The sequence below is a fragment of the Psammomys obesus genome, unplaced genomic scaffold (assembly GCF_907164565.1).
Source record: "Psammomys obesus unplaced genomic scaffold, mPsaObe1.curated_primary_1811, whole genome shotgun sequence".
Lineage (NCBI taxonomy): Eukaryota > Metazoa > Chordata > Mammalia > Rodentia > Muridae > Psammomys > Psammomys obesus.
The window spans coordinates 32819449-32843932 of NW_026585504.1; the positions used below are offsets into that span (position 1 = coordinate 32819449).

Below are 24484 nucleotides of genomic sequence, written 5' to 3' on the forward strand. Positions count from 1 at the left end.
TTCAGAAATAGACCTAAGCATTAGTATTACCCACTTGATAATATATATATTTGAAATTTTAGTTCCCACTTTGCAGGTAGATAAACTATCACAAATAAAACCTCTGTGGCCAGTCAGCAGCAAGATCTGTAGGAGGCATGGAGCTCCTTGGCCTCACAGATTAGCATTAGGGGAACCTGGAATGCTAGCACATGGGGCTGTTCCTTTAAGGGAAGGAATGCGCAATCTCTCATCCACCCGGAAGGCTGGGAACAGACAAGCACCCTAGATTGGGGACCCTTGTGCAATCTGTGAGGTAGGAGACCACATGTGGCCCTCTTGTAGACCCTTATCAAAAGCTATTTTTTTTTTTTTTTCAGTCAGTCTATAGAAACTATCAGGGCAGGTGTCACATGTACTTTATAAAGTTTGGATGTGGCCATGTCCAATCTTTATTTAGCTTACTTTGCTCCTCAAAGAGATTTATGTATGCTATATTGTATACACAGGCTTGAGTTATCACCAGAAAAGGTTTCGCCAAATTGTGCTGTGCTTAAATATGCCAAAACCAAATCACTTGGAGTCAGACTCCCAAAGTTTGACTCAATAACCACTTCATCATGTTGAACTGAACTCCCTTTTTGCATCCTGAGGATCATCATTCTGCTGGCCATAGAGGCCACAGAGACCTTCACAGCAATCTATCTTCTGACTCCAAATTTAGCATAGCATTTATATGCCAAATCACTCATCTTTAGTCTCCAGGGAACATAATCCTGAAATCATATATATTAGCAAAATGTATAATCAAGTAAGGAAATAACATTAGAAAATTCTGTATAGGGCTGGAGAGATGGCTCAGAGGTTAAGAGCACTGTCTGCTCTTCCAGAGGTCCTGAGTTCATTTCCCAGCAACCACATGGTGGCTCACAACCATCTATAGTGAGATCTGGTGCCCTCTGCTGGCGTGCAGGCACACAAGCGGGCAGAATACTGTGTGTGTGTGTATATATCTATATATCTATATATCTATATCTATATATAAAATAAAATCTTAAAAAAAATTCTGTATACCCAGAAACTTCCAAATAAATCCTTTATGAAAAATACTCCTGTAGACAAAGGAATAAGATTAAAATTCCGTATAACATTCACACAAATTTCAAGATGGCATAAAGTGGTGGTTACAATAAAATATCACAAGTTTCCAAGGAGAATTTTAGACAACTACATGTTGTTTAATTAGTTCAGGACTAAACAGTCTTAAAGAAAAACTACAAGTTACATTATTACATCACAGAGCAAACCTAACAAAATGTTACTGCAGATCCTAGGTAGCAGATGTTTGCTAGGTTTTAAGTATATCTCCATCTATGAGACTGCCATAATAAAAAGTCCTGGGGGAAGAGCAGAAAAGAGAACATTCACTTTACCAAGTGACTTACATGACAAGTAGGCTACCCAGAACCCAGTCAGCTTCCATGCTGCCTTTCAGTAAGTGTTGTTACTATTGGCCAGGCCCAAACACAGCATTCTAAGAGGGGATTCAGCAGTGACCAGAACGGGAGCCCTGCCCTCTCCTGGGGCCCGAGATGAAGGGAACGGGGTTTCAGGAGACAGAGCTACATTCTGGGTGGCAAGTGTCCAGCGGGCCACCCTTCCTTTCTCTGCCAGGCAGGGCTAGTTTTGCTGAGACATAGGGCAGGAAAAGGAGCACCTCTCCACATTCTACAACATTTTCAACTAGAATTGTTTTCATGTTGTATTTTTTTTTTTTATTAACCTGAACTTTTTGGGTAGGGGTGGGGGCTGAGCTTCAAGGACACATAGGGCACTCAGAGAAATAACTTGGTTAATCCCTTTCTAGTCACTTCAAGGCTTGTGACCCAGTGTGAACTTGTTCAGGTTGGTCACATTTGGCTTCATGTTTCTGGATTCTGGGAATCGGGAAGCACCAAGGCATTCCACAGATAATCACACAGATTATGAAGCAAATGAGAGCTATCCTGAGAATGCTGACATGTCAGTATTTCAACAGATGATCAGATGACTGTTGACTCTGCCCTATTGATTCCCTTCAGGCACCACGGAAACTAATCAACAAACATCCCACAAAAATTGTAATAGCATTTTATGTGAAGACAATGGAGAACATTTGAGGCAACTCAGAAGAGGGTTAATAAGAGAGAGAGAGAGAGAGAGAAAGAGAGAGGCACTTCAAAGTCTTAAGTTAGTAACCTCTCTAGTAATTAAAACATGTTCTGGTCACAGGAGAATTAAAGAAACTCCAGATAAAGCAGTAACAAGCAACTTCTCTGTAAAGAGAAGATATTCTAATTGCAGGCATAATTCGCAAGTTAAGTCTTAACCTTGCTTGATCCTGGTACGAATTAAACTTTACACAGTCACAGAATTTAACTGTTAGAGAACACCCAACCCCTGTCAGTTAGATTTTATTAGGGTGAAAAAGCACTTCTTTACTTCTAGTTCACTTTTCCCTCCTCTTCATTCTCTGAAAGAAAGCTGAATGGCTAGAAATGGTAACAGCCAATGGACAGTAACCAATAACCAAACTACAACCATAATCTGGTCTGATTTCTAATAAGAAAATATTTTACTTGGAGAAAAACCTCCAATAGAAAGTTGAAATTTTTTTCTAAGAAACAATTTTAAAAATAGCAATGTTCTAGTTTGGTAAGAAAAGGTGGCCAATACGCTCTAGATTATATAGGTTCTCACGGACAGAATGTGCAGGAGGGAGGTGGTTAAAAAGTGTGTATAAAGAAATCAGCTTTCTAGGGTAAGACTCAACCATGAGTTGGCTTTGAATGTCAGCTTATTTTTACTCTGAATTTATGGCGACTAAGTATCATAAAAGAACTGGTTGGCTTTTTACAGACACCAAATGCTGGAAGTCAGATGCACTTCTGCTGAAGTAAAGCCTTTGTGAGTAGCAGGGGCAGCCATACCAGTTTCCAACAGGTGAAGCCTTTTAGTGAGCACTGTCAGTGTTCTGCTGCTAGCACTGAACTGCTCAACACAGATGCTAGAAATAGCTAGTCCAACTTGCTTTACAGAAGGACAAACTGCAAGATGGGAAAAGTTTAACTTAAGCAAAAAAACTAAAGATGCTGGAGTTTAAAAAAAAAATTCAAACCCAAGGCATGAAATGACTCTTCTTACTACCTAATACAGACATCTTTTAAATAGAAAAGTGATCAGGAAGTATTAAAATATCATTTCCTTTTTCAACTCGAAGGGGGAGGGGAGCTGATATTCTGTGGTGACACTTAACTTTCTCCAGATAAAATGCTTATTATAGAACACATTAAAAAATTAAGAATACGTAAAGAAAGTAAGTCCTCAAGTAGCTGCGTAAATCTTCTTCAGGCATTTTCTAAATAAATACAAAAATAACTACTGCTTACTTTCAGAAAACCCTGTATTTATGTACTCACTGGGAAACAAGCACAGGAGAAGGGGCCATGCAGGTTTCCCTAGGTAGGAGGTACTGCAAGCATCTCAGGTCTGCTAGAAGCACAGCTAAGGGACACATAGTACCAGGAAACCCAACTGATGACCCATGATGAACTTGTGCTAATAGTGAGCGACAGGATCTTTACTTTACCTTTATGGGTGGAATGGAAGCAAAGAGAAAAACAAAAAGAAGTGACAATGGCAGGGGACAGGCTGCAACTGAAAACCAGAACCGTCAGTCAAGGTCTCTCAGCGTCTTCTGGAAAGCACAGCAGATCTGAGCACTGGTCAGGGGCTCTGATTCAACTGGAGATAAAAATGCCTTTTTTTTAAAAATTGCCATAAAACTTAATTTTGTGTAAACAGCAAGCAGTAGACAGATTCCCATCGGTTCTTATAAAGGCTCTAATCAGGCTTCCTGAGAACTGGATTCCACAGTGTCGTGTACGAACAGGCCATTAACAAATACACAGCAGCACAACAATCACCTCTCCATATTAGGAACACCTGGCCATGCCAATACAGTCCACAGAACAGGCTTATCAATGCACTGAGCTGGACTAGGAAATCAATTTTTATCTACTTATTTATTTTTATTTTATGTGCATTGGTGTTTTGCTTGCATGTATGTCTCTGTGAGGGTATCAGATCCCCTGGAACTGGAGTTACAGACACTTGTGAACTGCCATGTAGGTGATGGGAATTGAACCAGGGTCTTCTGGATGAACAGCCAGTGCTCTTACCACTGAGCCATTTCTCTAGCCCCTTGAGGAAATCAACCGTATTTCAATTAGCTAAGCTAAATCAAAAGGTACATAAGAGGGCTGAAGTGTCCTGGCTCTAAGAGTTTCTGTTGTCATTCATGAGATGCCGTTTAATGGCTGATGAACTGAATTACTTTTAATGTTTGTGCTGGTGATTTTGTGTTTGCAAGCAACAGAAGATATGCACAGGGGTGAGAAACCAAGCTTCAACGAACAGTCAAGAAAGGTTACATGGCAATAACACTTAACAGTTGGCAACCACATTAACACAGCATTACAAACTGAAGCTGCTGCCTGGAGCCTCAAAATATGCAAGCGGGAGAGAAACACTTGGTGCTCAACAGACAATATGTTCACACTAAATAAGTAAGGGTTAAACCAGTCCCTGGATCCTTAGTGAACAATGGGAAAGGGAGGACATGAGAACTTAAGCTTTCCAGGGATCTCGGTTCAGAGCTTCTGAAATTCACAGGAATCATAAAAATGAGAACTCCACACCAGAGCAGTAACTGTCTCCCTGGCATCAGCAAAGGCAGTAGTGATTCTCTCATTTACTATGCTGCATACATGTCCTAAAAACAGCCTCAAGTTTTTAAGGCACCTAGGATCATTAAATGATTGAGCTTCAGCACACTAACTCTGGCCTTTTTACAGTAAAGTATATGGACAAAAAAGCCCATGAAAATAGAGTAAAGAGGTGCCCTGACAAACACATGAGCAACAGGCTCTTCAAATGTTAAGTTTCTGAAGACACTGGGAACATGTAGATTCCTATGAAAACTACCTCAGATATTTGTGACAGTAAGAAGTGGACAGTGACCTCAATAAGACATGTGCTGCTAGATGCTCCACCTTTCCCACTGCTTGTTTGGAACCGTGCAAGGAAGACACCATTTCTCCATATGGTTCCTAGTTTTTTAACACAAGCAAATGGATGCTACACCCCTGCATCAGTGCTTCGTGGCTGGAAACCCTCCTTCCGAAGGCCACCCATGTCAAAGCGGGTAGAGACTTCACAGCGCACTAATAATGTATCATCCTTAACAAAGGTTCCCTGTCTTAAGGCTTCCAGGTGCATAAATGTTACGTAGCCAAAACCTTTGGGGTTCCGTGGGATTGTGGGTCGCTGAAAGGCAAGCAGCTCTGGTTTAGCATCCATGACCTCTTCATGGTTTTGCCTTATTACTGCTTCAGACTGATCAAGAATTGTAAGGCGTATTGTACCCTGGAAGGGCCAGGGGAGATGGCTGTCGTAGTCTCCTTGCATTGTGTGGACAAAAAGGGATATATAGTTCGCACAGCGCTGAGCCGTTGGTAACTGAAGATGAAGGCGCATGCAGAGCTTGTACCCAGGTCTGCCTGTGTAGAATCCAGGGCTATGAATGACAACAGGTTTTTCCTCTTCTTGGGATTTCAAGTGCATTCCAAAGTTGCCAATCTTCCAAATGTAAATCCCATTACACTGCTGTGCTTCCATTTCAGCAACTCTGTCCTCAAGGGTTCGAATGGTTCGTTTGAGCTCGCTTACATACATACTCTGAGTTTCCATTTTGGCTGTCAGCTCCCGGATTTGATGGTCCTGTCTTACTAGGCGGCTCTCCAATTGTTTGACAGTTTCCTCATAATTTGGGTCCTCTGAACGATAACCCCGGGACGGAGAGGAAGCATCACATGGACGCAGAGTGAGGTTCACGTTGTGAACAGCTTGGGCCAACAGTCTCATGTGCAACTGGGTATTCTCTTGCAGGTGTCGTGCCAAGTGATTCCTCTGCATCTGAAACCAAGCACAAGCTGTAAGCCGGGAGCACACTCACTGAGGACGAGGAGGACCTAGCCAGCCAGACAAAAGGTTTGAAAAGCCGCATCACAATTTCTCTCAAGCCTTGATTACTTCTTTGTTGTCACCCGATCCAATGAAATAATCCTGTACTAAAGCTAACTGATGACCACTCTCAGCTGTCACTCCGATAACTCTCCCTTCTGTCAAAATAGCATCTATACTCATCCTTCTTTGCTGATCAAAGACAATGAACACACAGGTCTCTTTTCCACATGCTCCTCTTCCTCTAATGTTTCGCTCCTCAGAATACATAATATTTAATACCGATTAATGCAAACATAACATATAGTACTAATAAATCTTTGCATTAGATCATGCTTCCTTTAGTTAATATCATTTTCTCCCCTTTCCTTTAAAACCACCTGAGCCTGCCTATCAAGTCTTTAGCTCCCACTTCAATGATGACTTTTTGCAAACTGCCATTTCCATACTATTCTAAGATCATCAAAAATCCTAAATGTTTCATGATAATCATAATTACAAAACAACACATATTACAAATAGAACATATAGGTGACTAAAAAGAAAAAGGCTACTGATTACCTGTCTTTATTAATATTTTAATATACTTCAAGTTTTTTTCTATGTATACACTACAGAATTTCTTTATAACATTTAAATATGTGTTACGATTCTGTTTTATCTTTTAAACTGTGAGGTATTTTTATTATAGTATTTTGTAAAAGTAGAGAGGGAAGCAAATATGTAGTTGCAAACCCCAGACGGAACAAGGCCAACACACTCAGTGAGCTGTCAGACACTTCACATGGAGTCCGCTTCCGGAAGCTAACCTGGAAGACAGCGGCAGGACTGCCCCTCACTGGATCGCTTGTTGTGAATAGTTTACTTCTCTTTCCTGTGTTGCTCATTCTGTAGTTCTGCAATACCACTTCCGATCTTTCTTACTCTCCCGAATCAGAGCTCTAAGGTACACATGGGCTATCTCCATTCGAGTGGGCCAGAGCTAGAAGACTCAATACCATTGAAACACCTTTTGTTCTTCTTCAGCTCCCACCTGTATGGTTCTGCCTGTGTTCACTCTTTTTGTTCAAGTCTTTCCCTCTGACCCAGTGACTAAGGCTAGGAACCTGCAGTCATTCTGGATGACCCTCTCTTCTCTTCTACTGCTATCTACTTACTATTCGACCTTCCCTCCTGAACATGTCTGGGCTCCTACATCTCTCCACTCACTTTCATTACTCTTGCTGCCCTTATTTTGGAAACTGTTAGTGAAAAATCTCAGATGCTGATTTTCCTTATTCTACTTTAGATCTCCCATGTTGTTGCTGGGTTGAATAAATAAAGAAGAGAAACTCTAAGACAAAACAATACTTTAATAAATCACACTTACTCACTTTCCCTTGTCTTCTTGAACTTCATTTTTTTGTAAAATTTTATTTTATTTTAAACGATGGGTAAGTGTGTATGTCTGTGTTTGGGATGTACATGTGAATGCAGGCACTACACAGGCCAGAGGATCCTCTGGGGCTAGAGCTCCAGGCCTCTGTGAACCATCGGATGTAGGCTAGTGCTAGGAACTACTGAGCCACTGTCCAGGGCTGCCAGGAACATTGTTTTATCCCACCTGTTAAGATTCAGTCCACAGGCTGGTAGGATGGCTCAGCGGTGCCTGCCACCCAGAAGGACAACTCTTTGATGCCCTGGGATCTGCATGGTGGAAAGGGAGAACTCACTCCCATAAGCTGTCCTTTGACATGAATGCCAGGACACACCTACCCACATACATACTGATGTGCATTTGTGCCCATGTGTGTATACGCACAAATTAAAAAAGACAAAGACTTAGTCTAAACATGTTCAGTCATGCCTACCTAAATACTTCAGCCACTGGTAAGTATCTGTGTTTAATTGCATTGATATTCATAATAATTTACATCAACAGTGTTTATATAGATGTTTTATAAAAACTTAAATTTAAATTTGTTAGTATTCTTCAATAGGCCATAGATCTGAGTATATATTTTTAAAATTCATATTTCAGAATTCAAAGAAACGTACCTTTTCATGACAGCCAAAAACACTGAATGTGCAAGGGATTGGAGCGGTTGGGCAGTCTAGATCATAATGATTAGGCATCTGAAAATCAAAAAGAAGGCTGAAGAATGTCTTCCCTGCATATCATGCTCTAGAAGATGATAGTACACTTAAAAATAAAATTACCTCACGCTTAGCAAGACTATGTATTACCAGTGGCTTCTTCACAACTGGAGACAAATTAAACATTAACACCTTATAATATCACCTCTCAATTCACTAAACTTCATTTCTTAAGATGAGTTTATTTCTACTGTAGGGAACTGGTGCCCTCTTGTGGCATTTTTCAAGGAAACGCTCCTGACAACTCAGAGCAAACTCAAAGCCTTCTCTCTGTGGTATAGGACATTCAATAAGACATTCAATAAAGCCACTGAATAGATCCATTACTTCCCATATGACAATCTTTCATAGATCATCTTATCTTTGAAATCCTGGCATATTTTGGTTCTACCGGGGACCTTGGCTGTTTTACGGTAGAGTCACAACCATCCTGGGCTGGACACAGCACCCAGCCTCAACTCTGGTGAAGGTGTGGTCACAGGACTGTCTTAGTTGCTTCAAGAGAAGTGTCACCAGTCAGTACAACCAATGCTGCTGGGTATTTGCTATTCTGCTGGAAAGGTTCAAAAAGACTGACCCCAAGCACAGTCCACAAAGGCTTTTTCTTATGGGTTTTACATCTCTAGAAAAAGAATCCCAGGATTTTCCTGCCTCTGTGCTCTTATCTTGCTTTGTGGTCCACAATGCCAGCTGAGGTTGTCAGTACCATGAAGCAAAACTGACAGGATGAGGGTCGATTGTTCTGTCTTTGAGCTGTCAAATCTAGGGCTGACCATTCCACACTTGCCTGTGTGGTTCATAATGACCTCCCCAGCTATGCGATCATCAGTGATCACAAATTTACCAAGTAGCCATGCTTTATCATCACAGCTGAGAACTGAACAATGACTTTGGAGCACAGCCTGAGGACCTCTCTTCTCAGCATTGCTGATGCTCGTGAGAACATCTGCCAGGACAGTCATGTGCACCATGGTGACATGGCAGAGAAATTTCAGTTTTTGATTTGGGGGTCAAAGGTACCTTCTATAGGGTGAGCTGCATTAAAGGAGAACATATTTTAAAAATGGTACCAAGCTAGCCTGGTATGATGACAAATGCCCTTAATCCCAGCACCCAAAGGTGGATCTCCGTTAGTATGAGACCAGCCTGGTCTACACAGTGAATTCTAGGCCACCCATGGCTACACGGAGAGACTCTGTTTCAAAAAAACCAAAAACCAACAAAACACAGAAAAGGTAGCAAGGGGCTGGACAGGCAGCTCACTGGTGGAGTACACTTTGCCTAGCATGTGTGGACCTGGGATGGAAAGCCGTAGCACAGAAAGGAGAAAGTAAAGGAAAAAAGAAAGGGAGGAGGAGAAAAGGGATGAAGGACAGGAAGAGGGAGGGAGGAAAATGAGTGAAAGTAGAGCCCAGTTTTCTCTAGATATTGAGCCATAGTTGTGGGTTGAGGTGAAGTGAATGTCACATCGAAAATCAAAGATCAGTTTTTCTGGTGTTTCATTTACGGTTTCTGTCTTTATTAAATTTCATCTTTGTTGAACGTTTGTACAACAGTTTTCTTTAAATATTAACTGAAAACAAAAAAGAAAACCAGGAGTGTGAGATGATTTCATAAGCAAATATTTAACACTTTCAAATTAGGATTTTTGGAAAAACACTACTTTCCTAACAGAGACATGGAAACATTTAGTCAAGGGGCGGGTCCTATGCTTCTTCTACCAGTATGATAATCAGTGGGTCTTTTCACGTACAGACATTTTTGGGCACACACAGATTTAGTGACTAATATTCATCCCTTGTGGGTAAACTCCCTAAATGTCAATAGAGAGCAACCGGATGTAATTTTCCTTTCTTTACTAATAAATTAAAAATATAACATTTCCTATTACAGCTGCTGCCTTTAATGACGTTCACCGTGGCTGGGGAGGCTACGGTTCCGGAAGCCCTCTGCATGCTCCAGGCACTGGCGCAGCACAGTGCTGTGCCACTGAGCAGATGAGCTTTCTCCTATTTCCCTGTTGTCTCAGCCAGTCTCAGGCAATCGGGCCCTCATTTCAATGTGTAAGTATGTTCCTCTACAAGTCTGGCTTTTCTTTAAGTGGCCTTTTACTTTCAGTTGTTTTGATCTGAACAGTTTGGTTCAGTTTTGATTCATTTCTTTGCCTGTACTTGGGAGCCTTGGCTGCTTTTGAACTCACAGAGATCAACCAGCCTCTGCCTTCTGAGTGCTAAGATCAAAGGTGTATGCCACCATGCCTGGCTTACCAATGGAATTCATATAACTACATATAAAGTATCATGCAAATGACTCAGGAATTTTAAGCACCTAAAAATGATAATTTTTGTTCCTTTGAAATATTTATTACTTACATTAATTTTTATACTTGTACAGTAGAATGCTTAAACATATACTAATTTTGCCTTATTGATTTAAATTATGAATTTAAAAAACCCTAGCAGTTCTTTCAGCTCTTAAGGAAACAGTGATTTGCAAACGAGAGTCCTACCTGCTCTCTGATGAGGATTGTACCACAGTATTCACAGATGATATTTGCCAAAGGACAGCTCTGATCATGGATCTGGGTTGTATGAGAGAATTAAGATATGAGAAAATCTGAAAAAGTACAAAGACTGATTTTTATAGATAGTAATTTTTTTCACTGTGAGCAAACGAAGGGCATTTGTTGATGTAGAGTTAAGTGTGAGGCTTTTGCTAGTTAGTGAGGCCCAATCTTCAGACTCCTTCAAAGAATATGTCAGCATGCAAAACAGAGTTAGTTAGGCCATTTCTTTTAACTCGAGGCAGAGTACCCCTGATTAGCATGGATAGCACTTCATGGTGTTTTAGTTCTCCAAAAGCAAAAGTTTTTAGCAGTAGCATGACAAGTTAACAATTACTTCCAGTAAGTTAAAGTATACAAACGAACAAACAAGCATTAGGGCACAAAGTTCGGTGCCTAAGTTCTCAGAAGGGGGAGTCCCATTTTCTAGGACACAGTAGCTTTGGTTTAACTGATATGCCAAAAAATAGACAACCTACCTTCCTCATCGATTCAAGTTGAAAAAGGTACAAATTAGTTCCAATCATGAATGAGACTTTATATATTTATTATTAGCAAGTTAGATGACTTTTGACTATCAACATACTAAATATAAAACGCTCAATTTTCTAAGGAACTAATTGAGAAGAACAGAAGTTTAAGGAAGTAACTGAGTATCAGTTACAAAAGAGCATAAAATAATGCAGGTTATTAAGAGTCGAAGGGTAGGATTTCAATGTTGCTGGGACACTGACAACTGCAATGAAACTAGTTAGCCTCTTTACATCCCAACTGAATAAAAACAACTGGTTTATGGCGAGGCACCATAATGCTTCCTTTTAAAGGTTAACTGAAGTACAATATGCATATTAAAAAGTGAATGAAGTCAATGACATAGCATCTGTGAAACACACTTTGCTGTATTTAATGAATTGTTTCTTACAGATGCAATAGCTCACATTCTTTATGAGCTATTCTATGTGGATAAAGCCTACATAGTAATCATACTACTTGTTAGCCTGCAATCACATTATACATTAAAGTTCAGAAAGGGAAATAAACCAGCATATACCTGCCCTAGCAGCTTTTGTTCATTCCCAGTAACTAGATTAAAATGCTTTTTAAGGATATGAAAACGCAAACTCCACGCTTATGAACTGTGGGTTCTCTGAAAGTTCATTTCTTTCTTAAAATTATTTTGTAAAAGCTGAGAATGTGAATTCATTTTTTGCAGTTACATTCTTCTCTAATACTAGCCCATCCAATGGTCACTTAAAATGCAGTTAACATACCTCTTTATCTTCATAGGGCATGGCCACAGCACAGTTTACACAGGCAACCTGTCTCCTGGGACAGTCCTCAATAATGTGTGTATTAAACTGGCACTTCTGGAAAGGACGTTGGCACTGAGGACAATTCATTAGAGCAAATTCACAATGGACTTGATGATCCTGTATAAAGCAAATTATTAGCATTTGAAAACCCTAAAAAAGTTTTATAGAGACAGTCTCTTTTAAGAATACAATTTTTTCTTTCAGAATTAGTTTTAATTGTTAACTTGAAATAACCCAAGTCACCCAAGAAGGGAGTGTCAACTGAAGGACTGCTCAGATCATACTGGCCTGTGGGCATGTCTATAGGGACTGTCTTGACTGTTAAATGATGTAGGAGGGCCCAGACCACTGGGAGTGGTACCATTCCCTGCGCAGGCCTAGACTGTATGAAAAAGCTGGCTGAGTAAGGACGTGTGAGTGAGCCAGCAAATTGTATTACTCTAATTTCTCTCTATGGTTTAGACCTAACTTCCTCAGTAACAGCCCAGGATCTGGAACTGTAAGCCAAATAAGCCCTTACTTACCCTAAACTGTTTTTGGTCAGAGAAACCAAATTAGAACCGTGACTAAAGCCCACATTCTCTAGCTATACACAGTATGAAGACTTTAATGGAGTCTTTCAAATAATAATTGTGGATATCGTTTATAAAAAGAATGTGAAGTCTTGAGGTCACAAAACTTCCAGGTAGGGAAGTTTTAGAAAGAATTTAGATTTCTAGATTAGTAATTTGTACTGTCCTAAAAGGGTCACTCCCACAAAAAGGGCTGAAAGGGTGGCTCAGTGGTTAAAAGTGACTGCTGCTCTTCAAGAGGACTTGAATTCTGTTCTCAGCACTCACACTGGGCTGATAACAACTGCCTATAACTCTGGGGGATCCAACACCTCTTCTGGCCTCCATGGGCACCTGCACACACATGGCATACAATCACACACACACATACACACAAACACAAATAAATATTTTTTAAAAAAGAGAAAGAGCTAAATAAAAGGGACAGATTTCAAATATGCCCTAAACATTCATTATTACTGATATTTGATTTTTGGTTAAGAAAAATCAAAGAATTGATCTATTTTAATTAAAAAGAAAATTATCTCATTGCTTCAGATAATTCTTAAATATATAAACATTTTATTTAGTGAATAATGCAATATGCAATTTAGAAACTGAAAGTATGAAGAAGGTACTGAGATGATGACTATAAGACATTTATTGTTTTATTTCAAAAGGAGAGGAATAAAGTTATAGGGTTAAAATGTAACTCTTGCAATTAAGGAGCTATACAAATGTTATACTGTAGCTGTCCTGATCTGAAAAACTCCCAAGAACACAGACTTATTTTTATCGCTGGGATGAAGCCAAAACAGAACGAAAAAAAAATTTTCTATTTTTTTCTTTTTTACATTCAATGATGAAAGGGTCATTAGTATTTGGCAAGAATTTATTAGCCATTCCTGATCTGCTAGCTGTAATAATACACAGAATACAAAGCAAAATCATTATGCTTGAGAGATGACAATTATGACAACAGCCAGAAAACATCCTTAATACCTCGAGATGTCTCAGTTCCATTTTTTGCAAACAGCCTTTATTTGGGCACTTTACTGTCAGGGAAAGAATCTCTCGCTTTGCAAAATTGTCAGGAAACAGTTGATTTTCAAGCAGTATTTCATTGTCAACTGGGCACTTGTGACCTGCATCCCTAAGAGAAGAAGAGAACTTAGAACTTAGTGAGTATCCTAAACCATCCACGTTGGAGAACTAACTTCAGTTCTCCATATGAAACAACAGAATGCACTACACTGCACAGCAACACCAAAATGGTATGTGTACTGTTGAGTTTATGAACTCATTTATGAAATGAACGCAAACTAGCACTGACTATCTATCAAAAGCTAACACATTACAGATTGTGGCATAGATTTGAGTTAGAAAATGAGCAAAACATTGACTAAATCAGTTTGATTGGCATAACATCAAGTGAAGTTTAGTTAGGGATAAATTCTGGCAATCTGGCTGGCCTGTGCTTTGTAATACCTAGAGTCTACCAAGAAGACAGACTATGCTGCTCATAATATTAGCAACATGGACAATTTATTGGTTAGTTACAAACAAAAGTTGAATGAGTTAGCAGGATCCTTCTGAGGTCTCTGGGAAGCTATGAAATGAGGCCTCATTACTCCAGTTCCTGAGCAACAAAAGGATGATTTTATTTGCATATGTAGAGTGAACTATAGTAGAGTGTTATAGGGCCTCTGTGTTGGCATGCCAGTATATTCTTATGGTGGGAAAAAACATCTTCAGGAAGCTGAGGAATCTGCCTTTCCTCTCAAAATATATGCCTTCCTCCCCCCCCCCCCCCCCCCAAACAGAATTTCACTATGTAGCCCTGGCTGTCCTGGAACTCACTGTGTACACCAGGCTGGTCTTGAACTCACAGAGATCCACCTGCCTCTGCCTTTCGAGTGCTGGCATTAAAGGTGTGTACCACGCAAGATGTCTGGAGTCGAATTTCTTTTTAAGATTCTATCTTTATTTTGAATTTTGTGTATGTTTCTGTGGATAGGTATAAGCAGAGGTGCTGGATCCTATGGAAGCTGTAGTTACAGTCAGTTATAAACCACCTTACAGGGGGTTCTGAGAATGGAATTTGAACCCTCTGCAAGAGCAGTAAATACTCTTAACCACATCGCCATTTCTCCAGCCATCTAAGGGGGTTTCAATCTTGTCTCACAAAATGTGGTAATCAGGTAGGCCACAGGAGCCTTATTCAATCAATGAAACATGTCCTCAACAGTGCTTGCTGCTATGACTGGACATGGAGTTTGCGAACATACAGCACAGAACTAATCAAAGGGAGGTCCAGGGATGATCCTTATGGGGCCTGTTTAAGATTATATAATACATGCCAGGTGTAGGATCTCTGTAAGTTGGAGGCCGGCCTGTCTAAAAAGGAAGCTTCTAGACAGCCAGTACTATGTATCCTGTCTCAAAAAAAAAAAAAAAAAAAAAAACACAAAAAACAAAAAACCAACCCATAATAAACTGTCAGATACTTTTAAAATGTAGAAAGCCAGGAATAAATCATACATATCTAAGAAAAAGTAAGAAGTTTACAAAGTAAATCTAAAATCATCACCCATAGTTTTAGATAATCCAAAGAAGATGAAATTAGACCAAGATCCATTTTGATTTCTTAAATGATACTGAATGAAGAATTTATAGTGGTTCTTTCTAAGAGCATGAAATCAATAGGAGGCAGCTATTACTAGCTTTGAAGGAAATGGGGGAATAAAGCCTCAAATTTCCTTTTGTGAGACTTGTTTCTTTTTCATGTCACTGTCCTACAACTTTCAAAATACTTTGCTACAGAGATATCTAAAGATCACCTAGCTATTCTCCTGGACACTTGATAAAACAGTGCACATTTCTACCTATAAGAAATCAGCATGTCACATGTGCTACCATTTAAACCTAGTTATATTAAAACATATACAGAAGAATGAGCCTTAAGCACCGACTGCTGTGTTCTAAACCAGAGGACGCAGGAGACACTATGATCTCACATATTAGACTGAAGGTGATACTGTTAGCATCTAGCAACGCACAACAGGCATGCAGCTAATGGTCTAACAGGGAGAAGACACTCTGCCACAGTAAAGAATTATCTGGTCCCAAATATCTATAGTGCCACGGCTGGAAAACAAACACAAACAATCAACCTTTTCCTCTACAACTCTTATTAATTTAATGCTAGGCAGCACATTTCCCCTCAAACCGAAGAGATGTGTTGTTCCCTTGCATCTTAATTCAAGCCCCAAGTATGGATATGGCGACCTTAATTTCAAGTTTTATTGAAAAGCTGGTACAGAAATTGAGATAAAAATTTATAGACCACTGAGTAGCCAAGATAGCCTTAGCCTACTTAGGAATCATTTCAGTTTGGTCCCTGATGCAGCAATGCTCAATGCTTTGGAGAGGTGACTGGAACTCCAAGAGGGCTCTGACCTCCTCAGTGGACTAATCCATATGTGGGCTCACAGTCTGTTGGTCAGTGTGGAGGTAATGGAACCTAAGAGGAGGGACCTAGTTGAACTGAATGAAGAACTTGTATGTTTCAATCCACTTGAAACACTCCCATACTAAGTGCTACTGTGGGGAAGGCACTGCTCCTGTAACTAGAGAAAACCGAAGATCTCGGTCTCAAGGAACAACTTTCCAGTGCTGGAAGCAGACCAAACACATCGGTTATTCGGTGCTCAACAGCAAAAGTGCTAGGGAAAAAGCAAGAGAATAGCCTGGTAACAAAGATCTGGAGTGCTAGAAGGCAAGCAGGGTTGTGGCAATATTTATGGGTGTACTCCAGCAACGAGACAGGATCGTGACTGACTTGTACAATGAACAGCATCAAGAATGAGCACTTGGAGGGCAGAAAACGAATCAGATGTCCTTCCAAGGAATCTTACTCCAAGATCTCATGAAGTGCATTCTAAGCCAAGGAGGTATCATTTGACTTGTACACCAGGGCCACTCTGCTGTAATGAAGACTGGGAGAAGGCAAGGCTAGGAGGAAGGCCTGTGAGAGCTCAAGTCAAGCAATACATTTATATATTGCTGTGTGAGGGGGTGCAACAGTAGTAGCAGAGAGAAGGGATTGGATTAAGGAAACGCTGGTCATTTTACAGTTGCTCACAGACAGGAGGCAACAGAACTCACCACAGCTTAAAACAGAGTGTATGATCACTCACAGAATCAGCATTCCTCACCTGGTTGGCTTTATCATACAGTGGTTCTCAACCTTCCTACTGCTACGACCCTTTAATACAGTTAGTTCTGCATGTTCTGGTGAACACCCCCAAACATAAAAGTGCTGTTGTTGCTACTTCATAGCTGTAACTTTGCTATTGTTATGAATTATAATGCAAATATCTGATATGCAGGATATCTGATATGTGACCCCTGTGAAAGGGTTGTTCCGACCTCCAAAGGAGTTTTGACCTCACAGGCTGAAAGCTACTGTTGTAGTAGCATAATTCAAGGCAAGTTAAAAATACTACTTTCATGAACCATAGAATCCTCCCCTAGTCTGCATTAGAACTGCTTGAAGCGGAAGTAGCTATTCACTCTCCAGTTTAGCTGGAGGTCAAGGAGGAGAAGACACAGAAGTCTCCTTTCATACTGCAGTATATACTGGGATAGGGCCCTACCTATCTAACTTTTCTGTCCACTCCGTTTTCACAAGAGCAGATTTCCCTGTCTGCCTGTTCTTAGCATGTTTCTGACATGCTCTTTGCATCTGGTTGTTATAGGGCACTGTTCTCTCTTAAAATCAGATACCTGATGGATTTGATGATGCAGGCTTTGCAGAACCTGTGGCCACATGGTGTTTGCACTGCTTCCCGTAACGCCATTAAGCAGATAGGGCACTCATACTTGCTTTCCAAAGGTGGGTCAAACTCTACATCATATCCTTGGATCTCTTCCATGAAGGAGCTGGAGATGTTCCCCGTGGAGGTAGATACACTCACACTGTCGTCTTTCATTGCAGAACTGCAGGAAGTGGCCATGGCAGCACAGCAGTCACTTGAGGACTGGCTGGACCCACAGCTGTTTTCACAGTTTAACAGACTCATAGTAGCTTCGTTATCAGTCGATCTGTAAACACAGCAAAAGAAAAACAACAACAAAAATGCTTTTACATGCAACTTACAGCTTATCTATACTAGTCACCCAGGACACACACACTTTTAATATTATTTACAAAATAACTTTTAAAGTGTTTTGAGCTTTGTTTCATATGACTACCACTTCATGGTAAGTTATGTGAATTCCCTCCTTTAAAATGTTTATGATTTACCTATGCAGAACACAAAGACTAGACCGACTCTTTAAGGGAAGGTCCTGGTGTAATGTATCGACAACAGAAGGTTAAAAAAGAACAGTGCTCCAGTCACATCATTCTCCTCTATTCCTGTTTATAGTGACTGAGAGCACTGTCATGCCCAGACCACAGTGCAGGATTTTTCACAAGTTCTTATATTTTTGGTTGTGAGCCTAGACTTTAATGGCTGAGCCATCCCTCCAGCCCCGAGGAAGTTCCTTATGTCATATTGAAGATCTGTTAGCTATTCTGAGCTGAAGAGAACAGTGCAGCCAGCAGGGAACCAAGTGACCAAACACCAGCCAGTAGTGGCTGTGTGATCTGGGGCAAGTAACTGAAACCACTCGGAACTTTGTTTCTTCTTCTGTATCTAAAATTCCATGAAGATTTCTAAATGCTCAGTGTGGCCATTTCTAGTATATGGAAAGAATGGGATTTAAAAGTTTATGTTTGTCTCCTGCCTTCAGCCAAGTCAGATGACCATGTTTCATTACTAATGACTGGAAAAACATGTGAGGTTTCTTTGCCTATGGAAAACTATTGTTACTAGGAACAGAGAGCTGCCTTCAAATTTTAAACTGTTATGTTACATACGTGAGATGTGAACATGTAAAAGCAAATTGTAACACCTATAACCAGCCATGTCTTTAGCTTAGATAATTATCCTTGAGGAAAAACCTAATGTAAACTATACTTCTAGAAGCAGAATGCAAACCTTTAGCCAACACAGCAGACAATTACCTCTCTATGTCTGGCTGTATCAAAACTCTGCCACTTTGTCAAATGGAGGATTAAGCAGTAGCTATCAGAACAGTGCTTGTCTCTAAACCTGACCACCTGAGTTCAATCTCTGGAAGCCACAAGTTATCCTTTGACCTTCAGACCTATTCCTCTCTCACACAGCAATACATAAATGTATCACCCCTCCCCCAATAATAATAACAATAATAAAAAAAAAGAAGGAAGTTCTCAGTTGGGCCTATGGGGCAGGTTTGTAACCCCAACTACTAGGGAAGCAAGGGCAGGAGGATGGTGAATTCCAGACAACTTAGTGAGACCTTGCTTCAGAACAGTCCAAAGAGGGCTATGGAAACAGCCCAATGGTAGAGGACTTGTCTGGCACGTGAGGCTCTAGGTGCGATCCCCTGGAAATAAAGATGGGTACCCACATCACAATCTTTCCACTTTTCCAGACGCCTCAAGCCATCTCATCATTATGTGATAGACACCTACAAAGAAATAGGAGGGGCTGGAAGACGGCTCAGAGGTTACAAGCTCTTCCAGGGGACCTGAGTTTCATTCCTTCACATGTTGGGTGGATAACAACCACCTGTAACTCTGGCTCCAGGGGATCTGGCATTTATAATCACCTAACTCACATGTAGTAGACACACATATAAATAATGACAAATAAAATAAATCTTAAAACAAACGAAACAAAACACCAAAACCTAAGAGCGGCAGTGCTCTGGCTGCATGACAGTACTGTGGCACAGTGCAGAGCTCAGGGCTAAGTTGGACAGTCTAAATCCAGGCCTTTCTCAGTCACTTGGTCACAACTTGAGTGGATAATCCTGCTATTCTTCAGTTTCCTCTCTTGTCAAATGAGGTTGTAACAGGTTCTATCTAAGAGTTCCTGCGAGGATGACGTGTTAATCCTGAGAGCTGTACCTGGCTATCAGAACAAGTTACTATTTCAGACAGTTTTATGCTTAACAGAGCGAAACAATGAAGCTTAAATAGGTCAACCTGCCCAAGATCACCAGTGAAGCAACAGAGCTGGATCAAACCCTAAAGTCTACCTGACCCCAGAGCTTAGCCACTTCTGTACTACTTTGTTTTGACAAAAGTCATTTAAGATTCATTTCTTTTTAAGTGTTGTCCAGCATTATGATAGAACTCCAGTGATCCAACAGAGACTTCACCCCAGTTTATTTTTGATGCAATTTTGAAAAGTTGAAGTTATCTCCCAAAGCCTTGCCATTTCCAATGTGAGCTCCTAGGAATGGATCATTCAGACTGGAAGACAAGGGGATTAAGAGATAGTGACACACAGCAGAACTAGCCATGCATGCCTTTGTCCAAGGACTAAGTTTAAGATCTCCTTTACTGCCTTCACATTTGGGGACAATGATAGTTAGGCCAAACTATGGATTATAGATTTTGTTATGTTCCTTTTCATGCACAATCTTAGTCATGTTTTCTAAATGTAGAATTGTACCTTCATCCTTAGTCACGTTTTCTAAATGTAGAAGTGTTGGGTCAAAGGGCATGTAATTTAAAAATTTTTTCTGGTAAGTGATGTTGCTTATCCAGTATATATCAAAGGATTTCCAATCTTCACTCGAGAGCATATACAAGAATGCCCATTTTATATACCCTTGATAACAATGGATACAGTTCAACCTGTAAACTTGCAAGCTGTTTTGTTTTGCTTTGCTTAGTAACGTCACTTCTGAGACATTTATATTTGTTACTGAGCTGCACAGCACATATCTAAGTGCTAGCCAGATGACAAACACGAGTGAATTTAGCCTTCCTTTCTTGCCACACGTTTAGTTTAAAATCAGGTTACAGACATCCTCTCTACTGCTTTCTTGCCGTCCAGCTCAAGGCTTGAATGTCATCTGATTAGAGTTATTTTATGAACTACATGTTCCTAGGAAAACATGCCTGGCAGCAACAATTCCTTAAAAGGATTTCCACTGAAGGAGAGTACTGTAAGTGCCCTCCCCACCCCCCAGACTGGGTTTCTGTATGTAGCCCTGGCTACCCTAGAAGTCATTCTATAGACCAGGCTGGCTCAAACTCACAAAGATCCATCTGCCTCTGTCTCCCAAGTGCTGGGATTAAAGGCACGAGCCACCATACCAGGCTGTAAGTGCACTCTTAAAAACCTACATAAGCAGCTGAGTAGTGGTGGCACAAACCTTTAGTCCTAGTACTTGAGGTAGAGGCAATTTCTGGGTTTGAGGTCAGCCTGCTTGACCGAGTGAGTTCCAGGATAGCCAGGGCTATACAGAGAAACCCTGTTTCAAAACAACAACAACAACAACCCACCAAACTATATCAAAATTTATAACAAGCATCCATGGACAAAGGAGAGACAAAAACATAAGGAAGGTGTGAAGGGGACGGCTGTCTTCTGGGACTGACAAGGCCATTGCATTCTTGAACTCTGTCAGCAGCAGATTACCTGCTCAAGATCCCTCCTTGGTAGCTGCAGAGATGGCTTGGCGGTTAAGAACACACGCAGTTCTTCCAGAAGACCCAAGTTTGGTCCCAGGACCCATGTCAGAAGGCTTACAATAGCCTATACTTCCAGCTCCAGGAGATCTGACACCTTCTGGCTTCTGTGGGCTACACACACGAGACATACAGATACACATACACACATACATAAATACAATTAATTAATTAACTAATTAATTAAAAAGATAAAGATCCCTCCTTAACATTTTCAAGTTGGGGAACATAGCCAAGGTTGGGGGAAGAGTTCACAAAGCATTACCCTTCTCTGAGTCTCATTTGCAGTTAAAGGCTGCTGGAGGAGAAACATTTTCTGAGGCAGTGTAGCCACTGTGAGGTTGTATATGCTCCTGTAAAGAAACCCTCACTTATGCTCCCAAGGGAAAATCCTAATTAAAGTCACTGGTTTACCAAACACAACACACACACACACACACACACACACACACACACACACACTCCAGCTCTCATGGTAAAAAAAAAAAAACCAAACAAAAAAAAAACAGTAGTATTATTGTTAGAAAAAAAAAAATCTAAGCAATATCAGGTTTTTTTCATTACTTCCCATACCTTAAGAACACAGAAACTTTGTGTCTTCCAAATAATGTCTTCTGATAATAACCCTGAAAGCCTATGGTGTGTGTGCGCATGTGTGTGTTTGGGTGTGTATTTAATATATTGCAATACCTTAATAGAACTATAGTAACTGAACTGTAATTGAATTAACGTTAGGGAATTTAAGCTAAAACAAGTATAGTTGAGTACCATTAGGTATTTTTATGTTTACAGTCTTCTGGGGTAAGTTTAAGTATTTTTCCCTTTACTTTTACATGTTGCAATGACATATAAAAAAGTCATATCTCTAGTTTTCCTACAATGAATAGCTTAATATTTAGAGAAGAATCTGCTACAGAGATAAGCACATAATGTGGTATGTGCAGAAACACTATGCTCTGGGGATTCCCTTTATGAGCTGCTATAAAATCAGGCTACAGACTCACTAAAATAAGGTAATATGCTTTGGAATAATGAAGTATTTCTTACAGCTTTTTTGTTTCTAAACTTATTTGGGTGACTTTCTCCATGCATAGAAGGGGCAGAATGAAATTCAAGTCATTCTTTACCTGGTACTTCATGGCTGCAATTGTTTACTCCTGAGAATCTAGTAAGGCACACTTTAATGAATTCCACGGAGGTGGTAATCATTACCAACCTATTTCAACTACACAGTGAGCAAATAATGAAATTAGCCTTGTCAGAATCATGGCTTGTATCACAGATCTGTATCTACGTATACATTAGAATTCAAAGCAATGCTGCTAGATGTCTTGTGTGCAGGGTAGGGTGACCCACAAAACCAGATGCCAACACTAGGATGTGTGAAACTAAAGAAATGGGTAAGTTATGTCTTGAAAGCATATATTTTAAGTCAGCTGGCGTAATTCATAAATCAAAGCCACCTGAAAGAAAGAATACTGACAAGTTACCTTTAATTCTCTACTATAACAGGCTCAGTTGGTGGAAAAATGAGGGAAGTGACTTTTCCTGTGACCTCCACAGGTGAGCTTATGCAAGAAGACTTACACACACTTACACACACACACTTACACACACACACTTACACACACACACACACACACACACACACACACACACACACACACGAGAACACTAAATAATGGCATAAAAAACAAAAACCCAAACTTCTTTACTAACACCATGTACCAAGTCCTCAAACATCCATTTGTAAAATGCAAAGACCTGCAGCTACAAAGGTTAAGAAATGGTACAAATATTCTATTCGGTTGATGTAATTTAGTTTTAGCCCAAATTCAAGGAGCTTTTCCTTACTCAAGGATTGTATGCTCCTCCAAAACCCAAGGATTTTGGACAATCGCTTACCGAAGAAGCCAAGTGACCAAAATTTATTAGCAGTATCTATCAAGACAAGCAAGAAAAGCAAGGCTATGATTCTGAAGTAGCACATACTGTGCATGAAGGCTGAAACTCAGATATGATTCTTGTGTCCATCATGTGGCCAGCTACGGGCTCAAACACTTTCCTCTAGTCACATGACACCAAACCATCTACACGCCACCCTCCACCCCCCCTCCCCACAAAAAAAGCCCCTTTACCGCCGAGCATCATCAAAGGAGGCAGCAGCTCAAGTTACAAAGCCCACACTTGGGATGTGACAAGTTGTTCTCGTTTCTAGGTTTGTGTAGCAAGCTAATCACCTGCTCTCAGAGAAACAAGCAAATCCTATACATCTAAGCTTTAGGTGCTTTCTGTCCACACACGAAGACAGTCTAAGTCTCATCTGGAGTTCCCCTGAAGGCAAATACTAGGAACAGCTTTAGCAACACGGTGTCTGGAACAATCGCTAGAGTGCAGGGGTGGGGAGGAACACTGGTGTGTCATCACTTTTTTTTTTTTTTTTTTTTTTTTTAACTTGCTACCTCTCTCGAATTAAACAGGGAACACAGAAAGTTTTTCCCCTGCACTCTGGAAGATTGATGGGATTTTTTTTTCTTTTTTTCTTTTTAATTTAAGCTGAAAGGGACGGGAAAACCCAGCAAGAAGGCGATTTCCTTCCCAGGCAAGGGGGAAACACAAGGAGGGGATGAGAGGGGCTGAGGAGTGGGATGCGGTCAGCCGGGAGGCGACAGGAACGCCTGGAGAGACTCCCAAATCCAGGGGAGGGTCCAGGACCTGTGGGGGCGAGAGCAGCCACGGGGAGGGGAAGGAGAGCGCCCCGGCCCGTGGGAGGACAGCGGGCGCATCCTGCATCTGCGAGACGCCAGGGACATAGGTGGCTTTGGGCCGAGACCGGGGGTCCTAGGGCTACCCGGACTGGAGGGGAGAGGGGGCGGATTTCCACCCGAGGGAGGTCAGAGGGATGGCCGCCCCCGTCTCTGGGAGGCCCGTGGCGACACGTCCCTGTCCCGCGGGGGACACTCTGGGGCCCGCGGGCCGCCAGAACTCAAGTTCGAAGCCGCTCACTCACCGCTCGCGCACGCCGAGACGCCACCGCCGACCGGGATGGCTTCCCCGGGCCGCCGACACACGCGGCGATCCCAGACCGGGTTGTTCCGACGCCAAACTCCAGGCTCGAGGGTCGGGGCCGCTCCGTCCGCCGACGGCCGGAGCCTCAGCCCCAGCCGCGGCTTCCGCCTTCTCAGCTAGCCAGGAGCGGAGGGGCGCGCACCCCGAGACGGAGCGGCCCTGTGGGAGAGCGCGCCCCCTGCCCGTGGTCCTCCACGCTGCAGCGCTCAGGCCCGCCTGGAAGTTTGGCTGT

General features: G+C 41.3%; 1 protein-coding gene across 1 annotated transcript; it reads right to left on the reverse strand.

The window, feature by feature from the left end:
• Positions 1 to 1067: 1067 nt before the first annotated feature.
• On the reverse strand, positions 1068 to 24348 carry Traf6 (TNF receptor associated factor 6). The gene is made up of 8 exons (XM_055599858.1): positions 24194 to 24348; positions 21134 to 21297; positions 17394 to 17711; positions 13608 to 13758; positions 12013 to 12171; positions 10688 to 10759; positions 8080 to 8157; positions 1068 to 5994 (listed from the first exon to the last, which is right to left on the reverse strand). The coding sequence occupies exons 3-8, from the start codon at positions 17687 to 17689 to the stop codon at positions 5158 to 5160; spliced, it is 1593 nt and encodes a 530-aa protein (XP_055455833.1). The 5' UTR covers positions 17690 to 17711; positions 21134 to 21297; positions 24194 to 24348; the 3' UTR covers positions 1068 to 5157.
• Between the last annotated feature and the right edge of the window lie 136 nt (positions 24349 to 24484).

Bases quoted from the DNA above. Each gene is read 5' to 3' on its own strand.
- Traf6 (XM_055599858.1), bottom strand. From the start codon at position 17,689: ATGAGTCTGTTAAACTGTGAAAACAGCTGTGGGTCCAGCCAGTCCTCA. The intron at 13,759-17,393 runs GTATCTGATTTT...TTCTTCTCTTAG, and splicing joins TGCATCATCAAATCCATCAG to GGATGCAGGTCACAAGTGCC. The intron at 8,158-10,687 runs GTAGGACTCTCG...TTTGATTTTCAG, and splicing joins CAATCCTCATCAGAGAGCAG to ATGCCTAATCATTATGATCT.